General features: G+C 42.5%; 1 protein-coding gene across 7 annotated transcripts in view; it reads left to right on the top strand.

The window, feature by feature from the left end:
• Positions 1-13415, top strand: part of TCF20 (transcription factor 20) — a 128701-nt gene extending 115286 nt beyond the window's left edge. For 4 of the 7 annotated variants that reach the window (XM_071732453.1, XM_071732437.1, XM_071732445.1 and 1 more), the window contains 3 exons: positions 5056-5105; positions 8055-8182; positions 12110-13415. In XM_071732453.1, the coding sequence (XP_071588554.1) occupies positions 5056-5105; positions 8055-8138 (134 nt within the window). In that variant the 3' untranslated portion in view covers positions 8139-8182; positions 12110-13415. The remainder of the gene's footprint in view (positions 1-5055; positions 5106-8054; positions 8183-12109) is intronic. The other 3 variants (XM_071732477.1, XM_071732484.1, XM_071732468.1) reach the window with 2 other exon arrangements.
• The last annotated feature ends 11922 nt before the right edge of the window (positions 13416-25337 follow it).

Raw genomic sequence — 25337 nt, 5'->3', positions numbered from 1 at the left:
GCTAGCTACCCTACATTTGGCTTTTCCTCTCATTTGTCTTGACTTTGCAACCTTTGAGGCTTTTTAGAGTAGCTTTTTGTGTTCAAGTTCCAAGTCTATGCTTACTTCATTTTCTTTTAATTTTGTTATGAGACATCACATTGTCATATGGCCATCTGTCAGAGTGTACCATTCCAAACTGATTTCCCTCCTTTAAGTAATGTGGCAGTAATAAATTGCAAGAGCTGCATGGAGGTGGAATACTTGGACTGTGAGCTCCACAAACATATTTAAATAGTAGCAGAGGAGTTGGTAAAAGTGGTGGTTTCACTCCAGGAAGAGTATGATTTATTGAGAACAAAAACTTACCTTTATTAGTGTATACATTCTCCTTTGTTTCTTGTTCTTCAGTCTGTATGTGTCTGATACATTCTTCATACCAGCCACTGGCTCTTTATCTAGTTGGTCTCAAATTGTTCCTCTCAGATTATTTATCCTTGTCTTTTTCTAAGACCCAATTCACCCCACCCCTTTCCAACTTTTCCTTTGCCCAGTTTTCTAGATGTCATTCTGGCTTCCTTCTCTCTGCTCTTATATCACATCTTTCTCTTCACTCTTGCTTCTAGCTCTTGTTTTTCGTCTCTGGGCTTTCTTCCTCCTGGATGGTTCTCCTACTACAGCTCCTTGTCACACATACCCCTGCTAGTCTCCATTGGTTCTTGGATATTGCCCTTAATTTTCTTCACCTTTCTGTGCCTTCTCCCACTAGTTCTTAGTCTCCAATCTGCTGGCCAGATGAACCCTGATTCAGTCTTAGCTTCCTCCTGCTGGCATTCATCCTTAATTCCTAACTACTCCCAACTTCTACTATCACTACTCTCATAATCTTGCCAGCCTCCTCTCTTTTCACTTCCAGATTGCCTTTTTTGGCAAGATTTTCACTTCTGCTGCCTTCTGGGACAGTGCTTCCCATTTTACAGTTTTGGAATGGTCACCTTCTTCCTTCAGGCTGCCCAAGCCTTAGAAATGTTCCCTGACAGCTTCAATGCTTTTGGGTCAGGTGCTTAAATCTGAGGCTAGAGAGATTCATTTACAGGGAAGACCTGCTTACCCCCCAGTAGAAGTGTTTGATGGAATTTCCAAAGGACCTAGCAAATAAAACTGAAAAGAAGCCTTTTCTGAGGATGTAGAGATGAAAATCTCCATTCCTCCTTTGAAAGAGTGGGATTTGTAGATTTCATGGTAACCTGGCAGGGGCATGGCTTGGCTAAAGTTCAAGTCCTACTGAAAATCAGGGAATGTTAGAGCTTTTCAGAGAAAAAATTGCTGAGATGTTTAATACAGGCAGAATAATTTTTTTTCTAATAAATGGTTTTAAGGAAATTGTTAGGCTGCTGTAGCTGAAGTTTTCAACCAAAACAAATAAAAGAGCCCAGCTTGAAGTAGAATTTTAGTATTCAGAATTTCAGCCTGATGGTATGACAATAAAAGACCTTGTTTGCAGTCGCCTTCATCTGTGGGTGTAATCAAGCTGTCTGAATCTATAGCCACTCTGACAATAAATATGTAAAAAAGAAATAAGCAAGCTGTATGGAATAGGACTTGATTTTCATTTATACCCAAGCAGAAAATGTTGATTTCCTTGAGAAACAAATCAGAATTTTCTTTCCTCAGCCTGCTGTCTGCCTATAAACTCTTTTTATTGGTTATGCAGTGCTGCTGTCTTTCCTGTAGGGAATCAGATACAGGTAATTCTCGAGTTCCTTGAGCTCTGTGGTGTTTTCATTTGAAGTCAACTATCCTGCTTTGAAGGATGGTCCTGCCTTGCTTTATTGAGGACCTGGGACAGATCCATTCTAAATCTTGCAAAGTTTGTGCTGACATTTACAAGGGCTCTCAGGCTGTTGGAATGTGTGGGACTGGTTTTGCATCAGAAGACACTTGCTGGATTGGGTTTTTTGAGGGTATTTTAAGTCATAAACGCTTGGTGTTCAGCTGAGTTACAGCAACAGCCCTGGAAGTGACCACACCATAACTGGGATGGAAATAAGCTTGCCATACTCCTAGGCAGCTGCACTGGGAACATGTTTATACCTTTCCATTGGTGTGGATTGGAAGGCAGTACCCTGTTGGTTACTGCAATTCGTTTGAAAGGCAGTATGTTTGTGGGATGTTTTTTTGGGTTTTGGGGTTTTTTTTGTTTTTTGTTTTGTTTTTTTTTTTAAGTTTTAGAGGGTGGAGTATCTCAAAACTACTCCAGTTACTCACAGCTCTGAGGGCAGGCCCTGTGGTATGACCTGGGCTCTGGCTTCTGCTCCTGTGGTCAGCTTCTGATCCCACCCTGGTGAGAAGCCAGGTTTTCCACTGCTGTGGCTAATTGGCTGCTATGCAAGGAACACGGCTTCATAAGCTGCCAGTTTGTGTATGTGGATGCTTTATTTAGCCTAATTCAGCCTTCCTTTTAATCTCCTTTCATACAAAGTAATCTTTGGTAATATAGGGTGCAAGAGAGCTGAACTCTTCCTATCTGTTCGCACAAAAATCAAGATCAGTAGTGCCACTTAAGTAATTTTTATATGGAAATTACTGTGGTTAGCATTGTGTTTGGCTTTCGTCTATCCAAATTTATGAAGAGCCTCTGATGTCTCAAGATAACTTAGTCCTAGGGATGTTTCCATGGCAACAGGACCGTTGTTTTCAGAAATTTTGTATCCTCTCCCACTGCTTGTTCCTCACCACCTGGAGCCAGATCCTGATTGTTGCAGCACACTTGTCCCCACAACATGTATCGTAGGCAGTTTCACACACAAAAGATTTTTGACAGTAAATTAGGGAAAGACCTGTATCAAAATAAAATTAATTTTCAGAGAACAGAAATACTGTGTTTTCACAAATATCATTAGAGATGAGTAACAAGCAGAGCACAGAGGCTGAGACAAAGTGTGAAGCTCATAGAAGAATAATTGCTTCTATTAAAAATGTTTTAGGTTTTCCCTGATTACTTTATGGAGAAAAATCTGTACAAACAAGGAAGCATCTTGCTTCCTTTTCCATTTCTGCCACAGTGAACTGATCATAGCTGTGTGTCTGGTGACTTATGATAAATTGTAATCTGTGATATAAAATACTTGGAACTGCTAACTGAAATCCAGGCCAGCTTTGTGATGATGAACAAGTTTGGCCTTATTGGTATTCAGCTCATTTTCTACAGTGAGCTGATGAAATTTTTCATAGTTGTCCCTTAAGAGAAACAAAAAAATTGCTATTAATTTGAGCTGCTATTAGTATTTGCCACAAAAATGCCAGCCTTAGTAAGAAATTGAGCTCCATCTGCAGAATAGGCACAAGGTACAAGGTCTGACAGTTAATCCTGATACTGGTACAATCTTCCTTTCTGGTGCACTAGCTAGAAAAGTGCATCCACTACCAATGTTGGGCTTCCAAGAAAGAAGAAAACTCCATCCTGTTCTAACATACACACATATGTTTTGCTGATTGCTCCATGTATTTTTGATGATTGCTATATTATGCAGTGATAATTCATGCTGTAGTCTAAATGTACAGTTCCTGCCCTTATAATGAGACATTTCATTTATTTCCTGTTATTTGCTAATACCTCATTCGAAATCGCTTTCTGTGGCAGGATTAAGGTTTTTACTCCCCTTTGCTAAAATCACAAGTAACTTAGCCTATTGCATGCTGTTTCCTTTTGATTCAAGCCAGAGGCATTCCTGTCGAAACGTAAGCATTTCAAGGCACAGGGATGCTCTGCCAAAGCTTGGGTGTCTAGAAAGCTTTTCCCTCAAGCTTTAGTTGCAGTCTCCTGCTGTCTGCTAAACTCTTCCAGCAGATTGAAACAGCAGGTAGCTCTGGTTATGCTACATACTTAAGAGCGTTTTAAATTAGCACATTTTATTTACCATTGTGCTTCTTTACTTGCTAGCTGTTTGGGTAGGTTTGTAGCAGATGGGAGGTCAAGAGCACCTTGTTGAATTCTCAGAGTGCTGGATGACACTGAGGGTGGGGGTGATGCTCAGTCACCCTGACTTCGGTGTGTGAGGCAACTGGAAAGAACAGCGTGAGAAGTGTGGACAGGTTGAGAGGTGGCCTTGCAGTTCAGGGTGTCCAGGAAAGGCAGCTGAATTCTCTTGGGAGAGTGCTTCAGCTTTTTTACTTGGCTGCAAGGGTGAAATTTGGGTGCAAATCTGGGAGGCACAAACGGGAGGCAGAGAGCAGGGCAGTGCTGGTGCTGATGTGAGCACAGTGTTTAAGTCCAGGAGCTGCTGACTCAGCATCCCTTAGGGGCATCATCTGGGAGGGAGGGGGACAGAGGAAGTGACATTTACACTGGCAGTGCCACTAGAGGAATGGGCTTCAAACATCAGCAGTATTGCTTAATTTGTTCTTAAGCAAGCAGCTTCTGCATCGGTGCCCCACTTTCCCTAGTAGGTTTAATTCATTAATTAAACTATTTATTAGATCATAAAAGCTTCACATATATGAATCATGGAAGCAGATCCAAGTGCAGCGTGGGTGACCTGCTACCAGACATTGTGTCAAAGTGTAAACTGATCACCAGGATTTGGGATTGCAAATAAACTGTCATAAACACCATACCTAGAGACACACACCCCTTCTCCCCATGATGTTGGCAGGGCCTTGGGGCATATAAAAGGCAATGATTTTCCTAAGAAATGCAAAGCAGGGATCATCTCTTCAGATTGGATGAATGCATCCATCTTCCTTGAGCAAGGAAAGCTGCAATAGCTGAAGGGGGTTGGGATACAGGATTTAGATTTGCTGATGTGTTTCTTATTCTATACAAAGGATCAGGGAGACTGGGGATGCTTGGACTTGGCGTGGTAACCCAGGTAGTGTTGTCATTGGGGGTGTTTAGTAATTTATTTGCTAAAACTTTGGGGGTGGAAAGGATTAATCTAGTAATATGGCAGTATTCCTGTAAGGTCTTTGAATGAAAATTATATACCTGTGAGGCAAAATTAAAATCGATGATTTATAACTCAAGGTGGTTTTTTATTAAAAAAAGTAATAAATTGCTGTCTTCTGCTCTTCTAGATTGTTTACTAAACGAAGAGAATTTCTCAGTGAGGTGCCCCAAGCACAAGGTAAGGATCATCTGCATTAGGCCTGTTTTTTGCTGCCCTCTTCTGGTGTTTAAACTTGGGTTAGTAATTTTATATCTGGATACATCTGTAGCCAGAGATGCTTTTTAGATTAAATCTGTGATATATGCTTGTGGTGTATTCCGGGGACAAACATCAACTTGAGAACAATATAGAGATTTTAAGGAGATGAATGAAGTTTTTGCCCTATCTGTTCAGTTGTTCTAAAGATCCTTGACTCTTGAGAAAGCTCAGCTTCATTCCCTGTCTTCTGTCATAAAATCAGTGTGTTGCTCACAGCTTCTGTTTGAATGCTACATTGAAACTGGTGAATTTTCTCCTGGGATTTACTGAGGATGCAAGGAGGAAGAAAAACAGCTCAAGGAAAAGTTTCAATCGCTTTTTGGAAATATTTAGACAGTGTAGTGATGAACTTGAAACCCCTTGTTCTAGTTTAGTAGTAGGAACTAGACTGAGTCCTACCACTCAGCCTAGAATTTATGTTTAGTTGGTCTCTAGATATATTTGGCTCTTTTCTTAGGACTCATCATAATTTTTGGTAATGGATTCAGCATGTTATTTCTGCCTAGGGTTTGGGCATCCTTAACTGATGGTGCAGTGGTGCTTAAGAGCTGGGCTGTTGTTGCTTTGTCTGCATGGAAAGAGGAGACAAGACAGACAGTACATGCTCTAACACACATGAGCAATGTGTTACAGTACTGGGAATACTCCCCCACTGGGGGGGGGAGTTGGGCTTCTAGGAGGCTGTGGATACAGTCCAACAGTTTTAAATGCTTAGAAGTGCAAAGAAAGATGGCTGTTCCTGTGGCCAGTTGGATACAAGAGGAACTGAGCAAGAGTGTGGATGGCATATGCTGGAAAGTAAATGATAACAGGGAAGAATTGTGTTGCTTTCTAGCAGGGATTAGTCTCCATTTAGTCCTTGTCTGCAGATCTCTTCTCTGCCTAGAATTAGACTGACATCTGGTGGGTTTTTTGTCTTCACAGATTATCTTTAATCTGTCTTTTGTAAACATACAAGAATTAGTCTCATTTTCCTTTCTGGATGTTCTAATGCACTATGATGTATTTATGCACACGCATTTGAAATGTGCTGGAAGATTCTGGGGCCATTCAGGCTGTTACTCGGAACTGGCCTACTTTTCATCATGTAAAAGAAAATAAATTATTCTGCACAATTTCAGAATAATGTTGAAAATGTACAGCAAGCTTGAATTGGTGTTAGTGCTATCTAGACCTGCAGATCTTGCCAAACAAAAGGGATGAGCTCCTCTTATTGTGGAATGCCCCTCTCCAAATGCAACCCTTTGCCTACCTGGATAAAACTAAAGAGAATAGGAAGGTTGAATTTTTGAAAGCTGTTTAATTTTTGCTGCCCACTGCCTGAAATATAGGGAAAAACAGTCTTAAAGCTTTTCATAGCTGGCTTGGTTCACTGCTGCTATGTATGAGTACTTGCAGTGATGTTGCTCCAATCATGAAAGGAAACAACCATTTTATATAATCCAGCCTCCCAGAGAAGATGCTGAACAGACAAATGGGTTTCTAAAGTAATCTTGAAGGGTGGAAGGGAGAAAACTGCCAATTAAGTTGATAAAGGCAATAAAATTTTGAATTTTGAAAACTATTCCACTGGAGAGTTTTCTGTGTTGTGTCAAAAATGGAAATTCTCACCGGCAGCCTTTCTTTGACACTGAAGGTCATTGACTTCTGTTTAGTGAAGACATGAGTCATTTGTTAGAAGTCAAGCAGCATTTTCTTTGCTTGGCTGTGACTCTGCCCTTACTCAGTGATTCACTGATCATTCCTGGTTTGTTCCAAATCCTACTTCAGGGCAGAATATAGGATCACCTTGCTCCTTCCATTGCAGTGGCTGGAGAGGAGAATTCCAGCCAGTTTGCAAAGCAGGAGCAGGAAGGTTGAAAACCTTTGCTCTAGGATGACTGGAGAACAAATTGCATCAATTTTTTGGCATGATAAGAACGTGAGCAATTGAGAGGAAGAAAGACTTTAGATTAGACCATTTAAAATTAAGCTTTTAGGTAACACCACTTTAACATTAGTAGCTAATTAGTAGCTGTCTAATACCTCATTCTTCTGTAGTTAATGGGTGGAAGAACTAGCTTTATAAATCTGCTAGCACTGAGTAGGTCCCCCAGTGTACTGCCTCTTCTCCTTTTTCAGTCCAGGCCTCACATCAGTAAATACAGCTCATCATAATAAGTGGCTCCTGGAGAGCAAAGGTGCTTCTTGCCTCATTAACTGTGTGTGACACTTCAGGCATAAGCAAGCTAAGTCCAGAGGGACTGGTCCTGCCTTTTCCTCTCCTCCCCAGTAAGCTTTCCCATTTCCTTCTGTCAGCATTGATGCTTCAACCATCCATGTCCTGAATGTGCTACTTTTGCATAATAGCAGCTTTTATCACAGGGAAAACACTGTCTGAAAACTAATCATCTTCTGAAGTGTTAGCTTGCTCTGGCAAATCCAACTATCTGTCTGCATCCCAGCAAGTGCTGTTCCAGCAGAACCGAGGAGCCTGCAGAGGCACTGAGGGGCACTGGTACAAGGGGATGGGATGCCTCACCTTTTTTTTTTTTTTTTTTTTTTTTATGGTGGCACTGCAGTCTTAGACTACCTTAAGCAGCTATGGGGCAGTTTTAAATTATGTTTCTCAGCTTGTTCTACCTCCTTGTGTTAAATTCTGTGTTTCTCTAAAATTAACCAGGCTTTCATATCTCAAACTCTTTTACTTTTCTGGAATTGCCTGCTTTTGTCACAGGGAAAACTCTGTCTGAAAAAAATCTATATCTGGTTCCAATACTGACTTCTCTTTCTCTCTCTCGCTTTCTGTATGTTCACTTTCCCTACCCCTGTCTTCCTTTTCTCCCTCATTTTCTTTTTCCTCCTCCTTTTGGCTTGCTGGTTTGTCAGCCCCTCCTTCCTTGCTCTCTTCCCTCCTTGCAGAACAAGATGGTGAAAGGCAGCCTCAGCACAGAGCAGTCGGAGCGGGGGTGAGGGGGGAAGTGTACTCCTGGGAATGGAAATAAAAGCAAGCACAGGTGAGTTGGGGAGAGTTTCCAGTTTCCACCTGCTGCCTCTGTTGCTCCTTACCTCCAGTGCCTGCTCCGTTTCTATGAGAAATCAAGGTGCTCTGGTATATATTCAGAAAATTTGTAATAATTGTTTGGGGTTGGGTTTTTTTTTTCTTTTTTTCTCCTGCTACCATTCTGCTTAGGCTGGTGACTACACTTTTTTGTATTTCCATGGCAGTTCCTTCCACTTAGCAGTGAGAGGCAAAGCTTGTTAGCGGGTACAACTCCCTGATTACTGTCCCAGCTAAACCAGTGGCAGAAATCTCCTTTCATGTTGCCATGAGCATGTCCATAAGGATCTGAAAGTTTTTTTTTCCTTAAGACTCTGAGTAGTTAATAGTAAGCTTCCAAATAAATAAATAAATAAATCCATCAAAGCTTCTTAAATTTTTTATGTAAGGAAAAATTAATAATACTGATGAGTTCAAGATTGTTATAATCTTGATTCCTTTTTTTCTTGAAATGTTAATGTAGGTATAAATAAATTTATTTTATCAGGAGTCTGTTGCATTCCTTTCAGACCAGCATTTTCCTATTTTGCAGAGGTGGTTCATAGAAGATGAATCTGTATCCAGAAATGGCCACAATTTCCTAGGTCTAATGTTTCCTCTGGTCCCTTCCCTCCCCTCTCTCTGGATCCAGGGTGGGCTGTAGTTGCTGTAAGTCAGCAGTGCTGTGGAAGGCAGCAGTTGTCCTCTCACACCCCAGCTCCCCTGGCTGCTCTTCCTTCCTTCTTCCTCCTTTATCTAGTTCCAGCATCTGTACAGCCATGTGTGAACTTGGTGGGAAATTCAATTTGTCTAAAAATACATTTTAGCATTTGAGCTGGGTCATTTTCCTAATGTGGTTCACTGTGTGGCTGGGCAGATATCCTGGCACAAGTAGGGAGGTTGGGATTTGTTTTATTTCCACCAAGTGTGTTGCTGTTCAATGGCAACAGGGAGGTCTAAATAAAATATGTTTGGTTTCAGATTAATATTTACTGGCATTCTTTCCCATAAACTGCAGGCCAAGAAGGTTTCTGGCCTTCATTTCACTGCTCAGTTGCATTTCTTACTCAAGCTAGTTGCTACTCTTTTTCTTGCAATCATGTTGGTGATGTTGCTCTTCCACGTCTGTTCTCTGAGCTGATTATAAAAATCCCCTTCCATCACTGCTGTTCCCTTACTTCTCAGGCACCTCCCTTAACTTAAAATCTTACCTGTTTCTGAAGATAAGTGATTGCAACAGGCTTTTAATGGCGTTTTCTGTGAAGGGTGAGAGATTATTCAGAGAATTCCAGGATTTAGTGCAGTAGCAAAGACAGGTAGTGTTTCGTATAAACACTTTGCTGACTTGTTTTCATTTTGGTGTGTTCTGGGGGTTTTCATTTTTAAGAGCATTCTTTCCTGGCTTTGGAGTGTTGTTGAAGCAGTGCAAAACTGTGCAAACACTTATGTAAAGTTTGTTATTTAAGTAAATTTTTCCTTCCACTGTAAAGGTCATTTGGATTCTTTTAAGCTTTTCTCTTTTCCTTAAAGTGTAAAATGCAATATGATTCATAGTGTTAAAACAGGATGATAGTCTCACTGACAGGGCATCTTTTGCTACTTTTTAACACTAGGGAATTCTCAATGTTTTTTGGGGGGGCCATTTCTTTAAGGCACTGGTGAGCCTTAATGTGTCCCAGAGAGCTTTTTACAGTTCTGTTTCCTGCATTTTTGTTCAGTGCTGACTCTTTTTATATTTATCATAGGAGTATGTTGGCTTAAGACCTTACGGGCTGTGAAATCTCTGCACCATGTTCACAATGTGCTCTAGACATCTAAGACATAGTTCCTTTCCAAATCCACCTTTTTTGCCTCTTATCTGAAGGTCCTATTTAGCCTCCCCCTTTGCAGCTGATAATGTCTTAAAGACTGAGTTCTCCATCTGACCTTGAATCCCAAAATAAAACCCACATAAATCTAATAAAAGATCCAATTATTTAAAAAATAGTAATTGCTGCATTGCTGTGGGAACTAAAGAAGTTTAGAGGAATTCTGTAGCAGTGCTGGTGGTACAGGAGCTGCCCTTGTGCTGGCCTTAGTGTGAGGTGGAATGAGTTCTCAGCTGTAACATCATTGGGCTGTTTCAGTCCTGCTTCACTCCTAGGCCCAGCAAGTTAAGAAAAAACCCTGCGTGTTGGATCACGTCCAGACAAGTCAGTGTATTCTGTCTCTGTTGCTTCTCTCTCCCTGAGCCAGTCGCCTCTAGAACATTTGGATCAGATCCAGAACTGGCGAGTGACTGTGAGAGTGAGTCTGGTGCTCTGGATCTTGTCCAGGAACGGGGAAGGGCTCTGTCTGTGCGGGGAGGCTGTTTCCTCCCTGAGGCAGTGCCTAATGCTCTGGATGGATTCCAGGCATGGGCAGGCTGTGGTTGTACAGGAGCCAGAGACAGCAACACGGCCTTGACACTACTTCAGCAAGGGCTCACAGTTGCACAGTAATGAATGCCACAGAGGTCAGCTGCCTGAACTCTCTAGGAACCTCCTTCCTTTCCTCCTTAGCTGTAGCTCCGTGGCTTACCCGTCTGGTTTTCATCTGTACTCACCTCTTCCCTCACTCTCAGCCTGGCACCCCTGTACAAGGGGATGTTTGCAGCCAAGAGGTAGGCTTCCTGGGATGTAATCTAATTGGTGTGCTGATAATCAGAACAGCATTGACTTCTCTATCACACTTAGTTAGGGTTCATGGAGTTTAATTGCCAGCTATGAATGAACATGGGTGTTACTTCATTCCCAGGCACACCTCTAATGCTGTTAACTGCTTTCCATGTGCGCCGCTTATGTTGTCAGCTTTTTGCCTTTCCCCATGCTCCCTTGGGGATGGATTTGTCTAAGTTAAATCAAAGGGTTAACCTTACTAAATAAACACATTGCTTCTGGGCCCGCTGGTGGTGTGGGAGAAGAAAAAAAGGCAATATATTATTTCAAACTTTGCTTTCTTGCCTGTGTGGATGAAGAATGAGATCTGTGAGAAAGAGAGGCTTAGAGAAATGAAATTTTAACTTTGTCTACAGTTTCTTTTTTGAACTGAGTCTCCACCAACTTAGCAAACTCCTCACCCTCAGTTCTCTCACCCTCAGAAAACTTCTGAGCAGGGAGAATGAAGAGTGTCAAGCACTTGGACATTTGCATTTGTTTTGAAAGACATCACAAGCTATAGTTCTTCTGCAAACTGTCACTGCCACCTTAATCTGGCAGTTAGAACAAAAAAGCAAAAGAAAGAAATATTACTGTATCTCCAATTAGTTTTAACTGCAGCTTTACCTTTAACTTGTGAAGTCTAGCTAGCCATTTTCCAAATTTGGTTCCTGTGGCTGGACTCCTACAGTCTTGATACTGTTTTTACTATTTGATACATATTCACTGAAAACTACTGTCAGATGGTAGGATGGTGACATGTATGAAAATATTTTGGGTCCAGTCCCTGAGGGGCATCTTGGCATCCTAGAAGCTGTCATCGCATTTGAACGTGCTTGACCCCTCTTTCCAGTTTTCATAGCTGAGATGAGGAGCAAACATGAGGCAAACGAGCTCCTTTCTGCCTGCTGGAGGTCTCTGTTCTGCCAACGTGCTGTGCCATTTTTGTGGCACAGATCATCCTCTCATCCTGGACCTCCTCCCTAGCTGGGCTTACTTCATTTTCTGCAGGTCATTAAACTAATACTTTTTATCACGTGGATTTGCGTTTACGAACAACTCACGATTGTGCTTCCATCCCTTTTTAGTCCACAACACTAAAAAGCTCCTGGTGCTACTGCTGTGGTAGGCTCCTCGAGTGGGTTTTTCAGAAGTCTGGGGAGGGAGGTGTGTTGGCAGGCAGAGGGGAGGCACCATTCCAATATAACTATTTGATTTTTGTCTTTCAGGTTAGGCTGTTGAGATAAAAAGCAGTGGACATTCGTGACTGAATGGAATCTCTCCCACTGTGCAGCCATGCCCTCTCTCAACGTGCCTGCCAATGCCAGCACTTCCTTCATAAATTCTTACATCACACTCAAGACTGATGACATCACAGAATCTGACCAAGGAGTCTGAACCAGCTGTTTCCATGGACACAATCTCCATAGTGACAGTGGGAAGGGGAGGGGGAAAAAGGAAACAGGTGGGGGGAATTAAAGAGGGAGGGATAAATATATATATATATAAAGATCTATTTTTTAGTCTTGAAAGACATTGTTTTAAATGAAAGGTGCGCTATATCCCTTTTGATGCTTTTGATTAAAATTTTAAAAAAATCCCCATATAAACTACAGAAAAGAAAGCTGTAGCTGAAGTAAACATGAAAGCCAAATTCAAAGCAAGGCTTGTGGAGCCCAACATTTTGTGGGAAAGATAGCAGAGCTGGGAGTACTCCAAACAGGGCTTACTTCCCTTTCTCTGGCTTTCTTTCTCGCAGCATCCAAGAAGTTCCATTTAAAAGGCAACTAAAATAATGATAAATTGTTTGTAGGGTGTGCAAAGAAGGACTGGATGGTTGCAGGTGATGGGGTGTCAGTACTTGTGTATGAGGGTTAGGAAGGTTACTGTTTTTGAGAAACACTATATATTAATAGTGGAAGCTTGAAAAAAACCCGAAGACTTAGGAAGACTCATGAAGTAAGAGGGAGCTGCTGCTTCCTAGATCCCATACACCTTGCTCATGTGGGAACATCTGTACTACACAGGAGAAAGGAGTGTCTGCCCTTTGTGGCAAAAACAGGCACCCCCAAGTTATTCCAGAAAAGCTGCCTTCAGTTTTGAAGGCAGGTGAGTGGAAGAGAAGTTTTACCTGCCAAATTGGGGAACTGGAAAGGAAGTCTGAATGCTGGTGGAGTCAATGCATCTTTAAACTGGTGAGAAAAAATCCACTTATCTCCCTTTATTTTATGTTTTGCTTTTCCTAAGGAAGGAAGAGGGAATGCCAGTGTAACAGCCTACACTGTATGACTATTTGGAGTGGGTTTTTTTGTAAATTATGTAATTTTAAAACATTGGGATTTAAGGAACAACAACAAAAAAACACCCTTTTGTTTGGTTTGTTTTTTTTTTTTCTTGTTAAGGCCTTAAGAAAGGGGTTAGTGCATCTTTCAGGGGTCACTCTGCCATGGGAATAAAATAGCTGTTTCACAAACAGTTTTATATAAAAAAAGCTTAAAAAAACCAAAAAAACTAATAAACTTCATTTTAACCTTGTCTCCTTTTGTTTTGTGCTAACTTGATTTGTTTAAAAGGACAGAGAGACAGTACTATCTGCTGCTTTTTGGTTTCTTTGCCTTCATCAGTTCTGCCTTCAGTGATGACCTTCTGAACTGGCCCAGCAAGAGGAAGACCACAAAAGCTTTTAAAAATTAAAGCTTAGAATTTGTTTGATGTTCAGAGATAACAAGCCAATGACTGGATGAATTTTCTGTTTGTGTGGGTTGGTGATGTTTCACCAGGTCACTGACTTCTTAGACTCGGAGGATGGTTGCAGATCCTAGAGACATCAAACAGTTGTGGTGTTTACTGGGAAGTCACTAGAGACAGGGATCGAACCAGCATGACATGACTTGGATAAAATAAAAAAAATATGGGGTTGATATTGTGGGGAGGGAAGAACTATTTTAAAAAGTTATGTACTGGATGTTTGCTCAACTACTCGCATTTTAGAGTATTCAGCACATAAAAAAAGAAAGTCTATGATAGCTCATATTAAGATATCTATTTTAACTCTATTTTTAAAAGATCGATTTAAAGATTTGGGAGATAATTTGGCAGTTATTTATTTCTAGGAGTTGCTACACTCATGGATAAGTATTTGGAAAGAAAAGGGCAGGCTTCTGCTTAATCCTTTCCCAGTAGCAGCTCCTGAAGTTAGTATGTCCTTCTACATTAAGAAATAGACCTGTTGTGATAAATGTCACTAATGTGTCCTGAATTGGTGCTGAAAATATTTAACTGCTGGTGTAGTCAGAAAAAAATCATTTTTAGCATAGTTAATGTGATTGAGTAAATGACTTCTTTTCAACTGAATAAAAAATGTTTTTTTTTTCCTAGTGTCTGTTCTATTCTACCTGTTCTGGAAAAACAAACAAACAAGAAAAAAACAAAAAAAGAGGAGTTACTGTTACTGCCTTGATTTATGTTGCTGAGGAGTCTGCTTTGTGGTTCTACAACAGCAGAGGACCATGTGGTGACACTTCTGAACTTAATACTCAGGGTGGTGCTACACAGTGGAGGGAGGTTTCTGGGTTGATGGGGAGGAATCTCTGAGCTTTTCCTTGTGGGTTCTCTGCAGTTGTAGTGGAGATTGAGTCACTCCTTGGGCACTCTGGTTGGAAGGCAGTGGGAGTCATGCAGAGCAAATAAATAAATGGAACCATGTTTGACTCCAAGAGAAATATTTCTCTGTGGGGAGTGCTTGGAATCTTTCAAAGCTGCTGCTGAGCCCTTTATCAGTGCTGTTGTTGGAGCTTAGGGCTGTGCTCTCTAGTAAAGAGAGGTCTTGAGAGTTGGTCATCTTTGCAGGTCAAGTCTTTACAGAAACCAGGGGCTAAAACAAAGCCAGGAGGAATCTAAAATCATGTGTAATGGCTGCTTGGAAAAATCTAGAGTTAATCCAGAACAGTCATAAATTCCAGTGGGAAATAAAAATTTGGCTCAGAAAATATCAAAGTGACCTGACAGCAGTTGTGCAAAACGTTTACCGGCCCCATCCTGCGAAAGCAATTAACAGCTTGATACCACGGTTACCCCAAACTTGAAAGAAAGAGATGATTCAGAAATCTTGGCTAATTCAGAACGTGTGGAGCAGAACTGAGCCACAGCAGAACATTAAAACCTGGAAATTATTTCAAGAAGGAAACAAGTGGCCTGCAAGCCATGTTGGGGTTAACTGTTTGGATGAGGAATTAATTGGTGAGCACTGGGATAAGGCAGCTCATTTTCTCCATGCTGATGTGACTCTCATCCAAGATCTCTTAGCCCTGCTTCCTGGGAAATGTACCTGGTGGTTTAGCTGCTTCCAAAGCCTCTGGTTACCATTTAAAAAGGAAGCTCCAACAGCAAACCTGAGTGAGGCAACACGGCTGGACAATGTCAAAGAAGAAGATAAGTTTTCCCATAAAGGATTTGTAATGGATTCAACATGAGGAGGATGTCTGTCAATACAAGCTGATCCGTGTTCAGTTGGAGATGAGGATAATGGAATCCTCCTGCAGGAATGGATGGAGGCCCTGGGATACATACAGGAAGCACATCTTGAGACCAGGAGCTGCTGACTGATACATTTATTCATCATAGTTTTATTTATTTATTTATTTATTGTATGGGCAACATACACTTGGAAATCCAAGGCAAGTGGAGTTTATAGTAAGATTGAGTGGAGCAGGAGAAAGCAGTCTCAGCTGCCACTGCAGAAGGTGGTGGCCATCCTCACTGATCTGCATCGTGTAGGTATAGATGGGAATTTTACCTGGGTTTGTGGTGTTCCTGCACCTTTTGAAGCAATCGTAGAACAAGGCACACTGATGATGTGTAACAGTATTGAAATAAAAATTTTAAAAAAAAGCACTAAGGGCTTCAGGGCAGAGCATCTGCTAAAGAATGCCATGTATCTAATTCCTAGAATGCAGCTAGTGCCAAGCTAAAGAACATTTTTTGTGAACATGCTTTTTTTTTAAAAAAAAAAAAAATTCATCAAGATATGGGCAATACAATGACAGCTTTGTTATTTTCAGTGGTTAATGTGTAGTATGAACTCTAATGTACATAGGAATGTATGTGAGTGAAGAGCTTTAATTAAACTGGGACAGTTACCAGGAGAATATTTTGGGTCTGAGTTGGCTATAACCTTTCCAAATTATCATGCCTGGTAACAGTGTTACTGCATGGGGCATTCCCTGTGCCAGCTTGAGTGCAGTGGCTGCCCTGGGTGTGGGAGAAGCACTTTGTAGAGGGGAACAGAACTGGTTTGTCTGACCTAGTCCCTCTCTCACTGGAATGACTGAAAAAAAGCAGTCCTCTCTCTGAAAATAGAAAAAATAGAGTTTATATATCAGACCATTGGAAGTGGACCAGTATATATCTGGAGGGTTGAGGTTGAGATCAATCATCATTGACCTGGATTGTTTTTTAAGTTATAACGTGAAAAAAGATCAGAATGAGTACAGGTGATGCAGGCCCAGTTACAGGCCTAGAAAATACAAAAACATGGCAAATGTTTGTGGCTCTACTGACTTCCCTATGAGAAACTGTGAAAATACAATCTTAATTTAGGTTAGGAAGACACTGTGAAACAATCATTCTTGCTTGGCTGTGGAATATTTCTGACAAATATGTTTTGATTTGTGGGGTTTTTTTGTTTGTTTATAAGACAAAGCTACTGCAGTATATCATGGGTCAGAGAATTTAGTTGATAAAGGTAGAAGCAGAAGTAATTAATAGAAAACTGTGGGAGACCAGTAGCTCTCCTGTACTTTCTCTGTGATGTTGCTGCGTGCAGAAGAGTTTGGCCAATGCACATCACAGAGAAGTCATCTCGGTACAGCCGGCCTGCTGGATCAGCTCCTCCCCTCAGCTGACCCCTGCTATTCAGCCAGAAGTTACCAGAAGCTGTAAAGGAAAGAGTGAGGTTTTTCCTTACAGTGTAAAGGTCAGTGGGGTAGCTGCTGTCACTATCTTTATACCTGAGTGTTTGATTTTTGGCTCAGCTTGTACTCCTGGTTGGATCCAAAAGGTTCTCTCTGTCATCCACCTGAAAAGCAAACAGGGTGCTGCTTACAGAGTCCTTTTGCAGGATTTAGTTTCTTAAGTGGGACCCATGTTCTGCTCAGTACCCCTACAGAAAGGAGCCAGAATTAAAAGGGAAAGCATTGCTTGTTTGCTGGCATCTTCTGTGGAGCTATATTGAGAGTCAAGATCGCTTCCCTTTCCTCCTCTAGAAGTTTCTTGTAATTTATTTCTTACCTCAGTTTAACTGCTTTGGTTGCAGGTTTTTGCCCTTACCTGACTCACTTTAGAAGTGCTGATAATTCTTAGCAGACCTAGACATGGTTATTTCCCATTCCAAATAATTTGAAAAAGAAATATATTCCTTCAGCTGATTCAGGGTGAGTACTCAGCTGCACAGAAAAACCTGCCCTCACGTACTGATGAACATCAACAAATCCAGGTTGTCTGCAAATACCACCCACACTGCATTAGTGGCTTCTGGGTTGTAGCTCAACCTGCCAACAGCCAAACCTGGAGGTTGCAGTGGGTTTGGAGGTCAGTGCTCCCTGGCTATGATGTATTTTGTGACAATGTTTTTTTCTAAGTTTTATTGAAATTGTTCCTTCTCAGTGCCACTTCTTACAGTGGGGAGCAGCAAAAAGTGGCAGGGGAATTTTCAGGGAAGGAGGCAGGAGGTGCTGTGTGTTTGCACAAAGGACAGGTTTAGGGTTGTAAAGATAAATGCAGTGTATAGTGAGAGCTGCAAGCTGAAGCCAGGTTATTGAAGAAGTGTCACCACACCTAATGGTTTTATTAAAAAGGGAGAAGTCTGTACATTTTATAGCATTTGTATTGGGAAAATTTAATTGGACTCCCATCTGAATTCATGCACTTGAACCATGTTTCAGAAGAGAAGTCAAATCATTAGATTCTTAAAAATTGTAGAGTATTTTGAGGACATTATTTGGGGGACTGTCAGAATCACCATGAAGATATGTCCAGCCTGGATTGTAACTCCTTACTGCACACTTCAATCAGCTGGTGTCAAAGCACCTATGAGTAAGACAGATCTCAGAGTTCCCCTTTGTGGTTGGAAGAAATAACAGAAAAGCAGACAAATCATTGTCCAGTGTTGTATGATGAAATCAGGAATTGGCAGGTAGAAACGGATCTCAAAGAGGCAAGAAACTGTAGTGTGTATAAGCAGAAAGAAGATTGGAACTTACAACAAAATACAGAAGTGTCTTTGCTGTTTTGGAAACCACGATGAGGAGGTTGCTGTATAAAATGGATGCTCCAGTTTGTGTTCAGCTGGTGTCCTGCTGGAGTAAAACTTTTGAGGAGGAATTGCTACCTCTGCGGGTGATAGACGATGAAACTCTAAGAGACTAATCTGGAAATGAATCCAAAGAGCTGCATTTTGCAAGAAAAAAAGCAAAGCTAGTGCAACATTGCTCATGAAGACATGTCCAGCAGTCAAAAGCAGAAGCCATACAGAGTGGACCAGTTTTACAGATTCTGAGCAGGTTTCCAGGGTTGTGTTCAGTTCTGCTTGAAGTATGAAATGTTCTTGGCTTCACAGGACAAACAAATGTGCAGGGAGAAGAAACAGTTTCCATATCCATGAGGTGGAAGTGGGAATTTGTAGACTTAACAAGGGCATTGATGGCTGCAGTCATCACGGCTTACTTCAGCCACGAGTAATTTTTATTAAAAACAATTAAATACAAAGAGTATTTCACCAGGAACACAAAAGACTTGGAAAACAGCAGAAATGTAAGAATTCCTTGTGAGAACTGTGAAAGACAGACTTGGCAAACATCAAGTTTGTGATTTGTTGCTTTGGAGAAAGAAAGAAGGTGTGTATTTGGGACTGCACAGAATTTTTGTAGTCCAGAAGATAAACAAAGTAGAAGATTAACAAATTAGAAATGGAAATCACTAAGACTAATCCCAGTCCCTAATAATGGGCAACAGTTACTATGAACTGCCAGTAAGGAGGATGAATTCTGCCTTAGAGTGGCCTTATCAGCCTCAAACACTGCCAATCACCCACTTTTGATGGATTCAACATAGAGCTGAAGGTCAGCACTGCACCAAAGTTCCTTTCAAAAAGATGTGAGAAAGCCTTTGATAAGTGGCTTCATTTTGGGAGAACTATGGAAAAATAACGGTTAAGTAGAGGTAGTAATGTTTGCTCTTGGGGCTCCTTTTAGGGAGTAGTAAGACATGAGGAGACCTGAGACCACCAGAAAGGCACTTGAAGGCCCAGAGGCCTCATGAGTGGAAGTGGCTGTTCCTGCTGACCCCCTCTGTGTGAAGTTGCAAGAACCATCTAGGTAGGTCCTGCATCAAATGCATCCTGTGCTGTTCATGAGACTACACAGCAACAGGTCCTGAAATCACCTCTTCACAGGACAACATTCTTGTATCCGAATGGTTGTCCCAGACAGTGTGTAGTCACTGCTCTGCTTAAAAAGGGAGTGTTGGGCAGATCACCTGGGTTGGTTGGGCCCTCTTCAGAGCACCCATTCTTCATCTTGATTTTCTAACTCCAGGCAGCAGCAACCCACAGGAACTCTGGAGTATGCACATGGATGTTAATTTTCTAGGGTTCCATTTGAGCTAATTAAAAGAGCTTCTTGAGCCAGGAGACACCAGAAGTCTATTTACCATTTCTGGAGAGTGAGGGATTTGCCCCTTATTTTAGCGTTTATTGGAGTTACTTGGACTTGATCAAAAAACCTAAACAACCTTTCCTGGCCTGCAGCCAAGGTTTCAGTGAAGGTCTGGTGGGAACTTACCTTTCTTGTCCTCTGCACTGCAAGGGAAAGAACCAGTCTGGGAGTTGTCTGAGCACCCTTTTCATCTGGCCATTCACAGCAGCCCTCTGACCTACCATTTTATTTGCTAAGTGCATTAAGGAGATACCAGTTTATGTTTTTTATATAAGAATATGTGTATTTATTTTTTCATCTGTAAGCATATACATATGTCTGGAAATACAGGAGTACCAGGGTTCCATAGATGAGAAACAAACTGTTTGTTTTCATGGACCATCTTGCTTGACGTTGGGTGGGAGTGGTAGAAACCATAGCTAAGATCTGTCACGAGTTCAAGGGGCACTTGGACAACTTGAATGTTGTGATTCAAAGTCTCACAAGGCACTGTCTCTGCACAGGCAGGCAGGCAGCGTTCATGAAAGCCTAAAATTCTTCCTTGCAGTAAGCTAAGCAGGCTTTGTACCTTCAGGACACAACTTCCTTGAAGTTGTCCTTGAAATAAGCTTCTAACAGCCACACAACAGAGGCTCTCACGTCAGAGGACAGAGAAGCCTCCACCTTCTGTGCTTCCCCCTTGTTTTTGCTTCTGCCTCCACTGACAGTGACTGTTTGAGCTTGATTTCCACTGCAGTCTGTGCAGCCCAGGCTGTGTCACTTCCAGAGCAGACAGGTGTCCCTCGTCCTTCTGAAAAGCCCTGTGGCACTAGGATTCAAAAAGCACCCGGGGGGTTCCTAACGGGTGTAAGCAGGCCAAGATCTAATCTATCCTCATTTCCACTGATCACGGGAGATTTTGTAAGACTTTTGTTGCATTTCTCCATCTTTTACATGACTTTCAGCTAATCCATATGTTGCATATCTGTTTCTTGCAGGTAACTCATCCCTGTCTTCCTAATTCATCTTTGAGTCACTTGAGGGTTGTGTTTTGCAATTGCAGCCCAAAGGGTTTAGGATGCAGGAACTCAAATTTCCCATCCCTCCTTCCCACCCTGAGCCATGACTGAGGAGATCTGTAGCTGGTCTCTTCTTCAGACAGCATAGAAAGCTGCAGGGCCTCCAGGCTCACTCAGAGGTTACTCCCCTGGTAACTACGGGGTATTCCAGTGCTGTTCCACTTCAGCAACTTCTCCAGTTGGGTTTTTGGCCTTTTGCAGGTCCGCAGCATCTGGTCAGGTCAGAAGTCATGAAATTCTGTTTTGTTGGTTTTTGTTTTAATACATTCAGACTTCTTCAGTTTTACTTCTTCTTTGCCCTGTGGGCATCTTCTTCATCGTCTCACAAAGGTGTACCTGCTGTAGACCAAAAGTTTAAGAATTCAGATTGTGTCTGTGATCAGGAATCCTGGACAACTCTGACTTTTACCAAAAGGACATTAACATTTTACCAGTCATCCACATTCATGTTTTAAAGCTATCTGGAAATCCTGATAAAGAACAGACCTGAAGGGATCTCTTGGGGGGTCTCGTGTCCAGCCTCATGGCTCAGTGAAGGTCAACCTCAGAACTAGACAAGGTTGCTCAGGTTCTTGCATGGTCAGGATAGAAAACCCAGACCTGCTCTTGACCCCTGTGCTGAGCTGTTTACCTCAAGCAGTGATTCCTCTTTAGACCTCCTTGCAGTTCTTCTTGCTGCAGCTCCTGATTTTTACCTCTTGCCCTGTTGCTGTGCACTTGGGAGAAGAGTCTGGCTCCTTCCTGCTTATACATGCAGCAGTGTGCATTGGTGTGAAAAGAGGGCAGGATCCTTGAAAATATTTAGCAGTGGTTTTAATCCAAAACCCATGCATGGCTTTCCAAAGCAGCTCAGGGAGTTGCATCTGGAAGTTATTCGTGACCCCGTGTCCGCAGGGAGCTGTGCTGTGATCCCTGCCTCTGCCGCCAGGAGGAAAGGGGAGCGTGGGCCACTGCCTGCATGGAGCCTTTGGAAAAGAGGTGTAAGAGCTCCTATCTTCAAAGCTTTACTTCTTACTGAATCATAGAATAATTTTTTTTGTTAGAAAGGACCTTTAAGGTCACTGACTTCAGCCACAAACATTGCCAAGTCCATCATTAAACCATATCCCTAAGTGCCACATCTACACATCTTTCAAAAACCTCCACAACTTCCCTGGGCATCCTGTTCCAGTGCCTGAAAACCCTTTCAGTAAAGAAATTTATTCCCTAATATCCAGTCTAAATTCCTGAGGTTTCCAATGCAGCTTCCAATTGAAACGCTGTGCTTGTTCTCTGCTTGCTTTTTCATGCTTTCTGGTATTAGGATTGATACTCCCTGTAGACTTGAGGTCTTCAGCCTGACTTCAAGCAAACCCAGCTTGAGGGAAATGGGATGGAAACCCCTGGCCATGCACATTGCAGAGTATGTCAGGCACCAGTGTCTTCTCATCTCTGCCAGCACAGGCACTCCTGTGTCCAATTCTGGGCCCCTCAGTTCCAGAAGGGCAGGGAACTGCTTGAAAGAGTCCAGCACAGAGCCTCCAAGATGACGAAGGGAGTGGAACATCTCCCTTATGAGGAAAGGCTGAGGGAGCTGGGTCTCTTCAGCTTGGAGGAGATTGAGGGGTGACCTCATCAATGTTTATAAATATGTAAAGGATGAGTGCCAGAAGGATGGAGTAAAGATTTTCTCAGGGGTGACTAACAATAGGACAAGGGGCAATGGTTATAAACCAGAGCGTAGGCTGTTCCATATAAATATAAGCAAGAATTTTTTTACTGTGAGGATGACAGACCAGGCTGCCCAGGGAGGCTGTGGAGTCCCTTTCCCTGGAGACATTCAAAGCCCACCTGGACGTGTTCCTGTGTGACCTGCTGTAGGTGCCCCTGCTCTGGCAGGGGGGTTGGACTCGATGATCTTTCCAAGTCTCTTCCAACCCCTCACTTTCTATGACTCAGGCTGCGGAACCATCTCTGCCTCGTGTAGAAACCACAAGTCCCAGCCCACCTCACCTAATCCCACGTGGTGAAACATCCATCGTGGCCTGTTGGGTGTGAAGGTTTCACCTTTCCCTCTCACAGCCCCAGCCCCTCTCCACCCCCCACCTTTCTCTGCTCACCCGCAAACCCTTGAGCAGCTGCCACCTCCCAGTCCTTGCTCCTCCTGTCCCTGACGGTCACCATCGCGGGCACCAGCCCTCAGGGCTGTCTGGTGCTGCCACCTTAAGGCTTTCTGGGTCCGTACTCCAACAAAACCCACGCACTTACCAAGTCGAGGGACCGAGAGGAAGGACCTGGGGCCCAGACAAAGCCCGTTCTTAGTGGTGCGGGGATGGCATAAATTGGTTCCCCTTTCTCGCTGAGCCCTGTGGTCGCTCCACTGCTTCTCACGGAGAAATAGAGCAAGGTTCCAGCTAAGGTCCTTGCACTCCCCTCTTGCAAGCTGATGAGAATTAAATCTGCAGGGCAGAGTCAGAGCAGATGAGGCAGAAGACCAAAGTTTCTCCCTCGGAGGAGATTTCATCAGCAGCCATCTCTGGCAGGGGAGGGTGCAGATGTGGGTGGCACTTGTGTCCATCAGCTTGGCACTTGGCAGGGCTTGGCACTTGTGTCCATCAGTTCTCAGCAGCAAATATGAAGTGTGAATGAGTTTGCACATCTCTTTTGTGCTCTGCATGCTTTCCAGTGGCAAATTTTGTTGTTCATTGACTCTGATGTGATCTGCAGCCTTTCCACCCACACTGTGAGTACTCCCAGGTGAAAACTCCTGCACTGTGGGACTCAGAGTTGGCGCTGCTGACCTGAGGGTCTGAAGCTGCTTCCCTGCCCTGCTTCTGCCCAGAGAAGGCAGCGTGGTCAGCAGCATCTCTCTCCCTCACACCAGAGACCACAGAGGACAGCTTGGATGTGCCTGGATGCTTTTCCCCTGCTGCTCTTCCCTCCAAATGCCATGAGCAGCAAGGTGTGCTTCTTTCCACATGTGGACTCAGGTGGTAGGATCCATCTGCTCCAAATGCCCTTCCCTGTCAAATTTACAAGGCTTTCACAGAAAAGCAAGTAACATTAGAAACAGGTGTTGCATTTTTAATCCTGAGTACCAAAGCCTGTCCTAGATATTAGGCCTTAGTTCAAAACATAATAAAGGCAAATAAAAAACTTTGGACTTGGAATAGGCAACGAAGAGTACAAAGTAGTTAAGGATTTGTCCTAGACCTTTCCCTCTTTCTGGAGATGAACATTACATGTCCTATCCCAGAGTAGCACAAATCAGAAGGGAGCTGCAAATAGATGTTTACTCACACACATAGTGCCCATACTCCGTGTGTAGGAGGACTAAGGTGTGTCATCTCCATATGTGGTGTGGCCTTCAAAACTTCCAAGCCTTCAGGCTTTATTTTTAAGCAACCAGACATTTTTTGAAGTGTCATTACCACCCAAACATTATTTTTTCCCCATCTAACTCAGCAAGACCCTGCACGTGGCCGTGCTCAGTGACATGTTCCTTGTGAGGCCCCAGGACCATCCCCAGGGGCCTGGGTACCAGCAGGTTCAGGACACGGCTGTTCCTCTGCAGTGGGGAGGTTGTTTATACCACGGAGCTTGGTGTTGCAATCCTGCGAGGATGCTCAGTCCACTGAAGGCCAGGACACCTCCCATATTGTTTCCCTCCTACTCATGACCCTGCAGCATGGCAGCCTCACATCGTAGCCATCCAGTCAGTCTGTAGGCCTCCTCAAAAAAAAAAAAAAACCCAGGACAAAACACTTTACCTTTCAGTTTTTCTTGCAGCCAGCACCTCTGGTTCCTTCCTCCCTCCCATGGAAAGATGACCCTTTCTGGATACCTCCTAAGTAAAGCAGTGCTCGTTGACTATTGATGCAATTTTCGGTAACACAAAACCACGATTAAGTAGCTGTAGAAAAATCTAAAAATGAACACAGAAAAATAGGCTTGCTATGCCCAGTTGCTATGAGACCGTAGCAACTGCTGTCAGCAAAAGTAATCTACAGATCATTTGGGATGGAGCACCAAAGGTAACTGACTCTGTAGTAAGAGCATGCCTGTAATTTAATTCTTTCTAACTTCTGTTTCACTCCATATGCTCCCACTGTTATTAATCAAACTGTGAGCATAGCTAAGCCAATGTTTCAAACCAAAACAGTTATTTGTGGGTTATCCCCCCCAAAATAAAATATATGTTCTGATTTCCAGTGCATATTTGGATTTGTGAAGCATAAACTATCATTAGGAGCATCACACAGAAATCAAACCACCTGTTTCGCTGTCACAGCAACACACAACTAATTTTCTGTTTCCAAAACACTGATAAAAACTTTAAAATGCTATAACTTGTATTCAAGCCATTGTTTATCCTGACACAAAAAGTGCACATAAAACCATTTAAAAAATGCTAATGAGAGCTTGACATTGTGTTATTAATGAAAATAGCAAAATAATAAACTCTATCCTCTAAAAGAGTCACACTGTGCTCTTGGAAATGATTAACAGAGGTTTTAGATCATCAAAATTAGATGCTTGAGTATTTTCATTTTAAGTGGATTAATAATAATTTGGGGAAAAAGTGTTGGGACAAATGCACACTTTCTTTTTCCTGGTACAGTTATTTATAGTTTCCTAATGGAATCACTGTAAGTTCTTAAAGCTCATCTTCTGCTGCTGCCTTAATGGACTGCTGAACAAAGGGCAGA

This window comes from Heliangelus exortis, chromosome 1, assembly GCF_036169615.1.
Source record: "Heliangelus exortis chromosome 1, bHelExo1.hap1, whole genome shotgun sequence".
NCBI lineage: Eukaryota > Metazoa > Chordata > Aves > Apodiformes > Trochilidae > Heliangelus > Heliangelus exortis.
The sequence above is the reverse complement of the archived record's forward strand: the minus strand, read 5'-3'. Positions and strand labels throughout refer to the sequence as shown.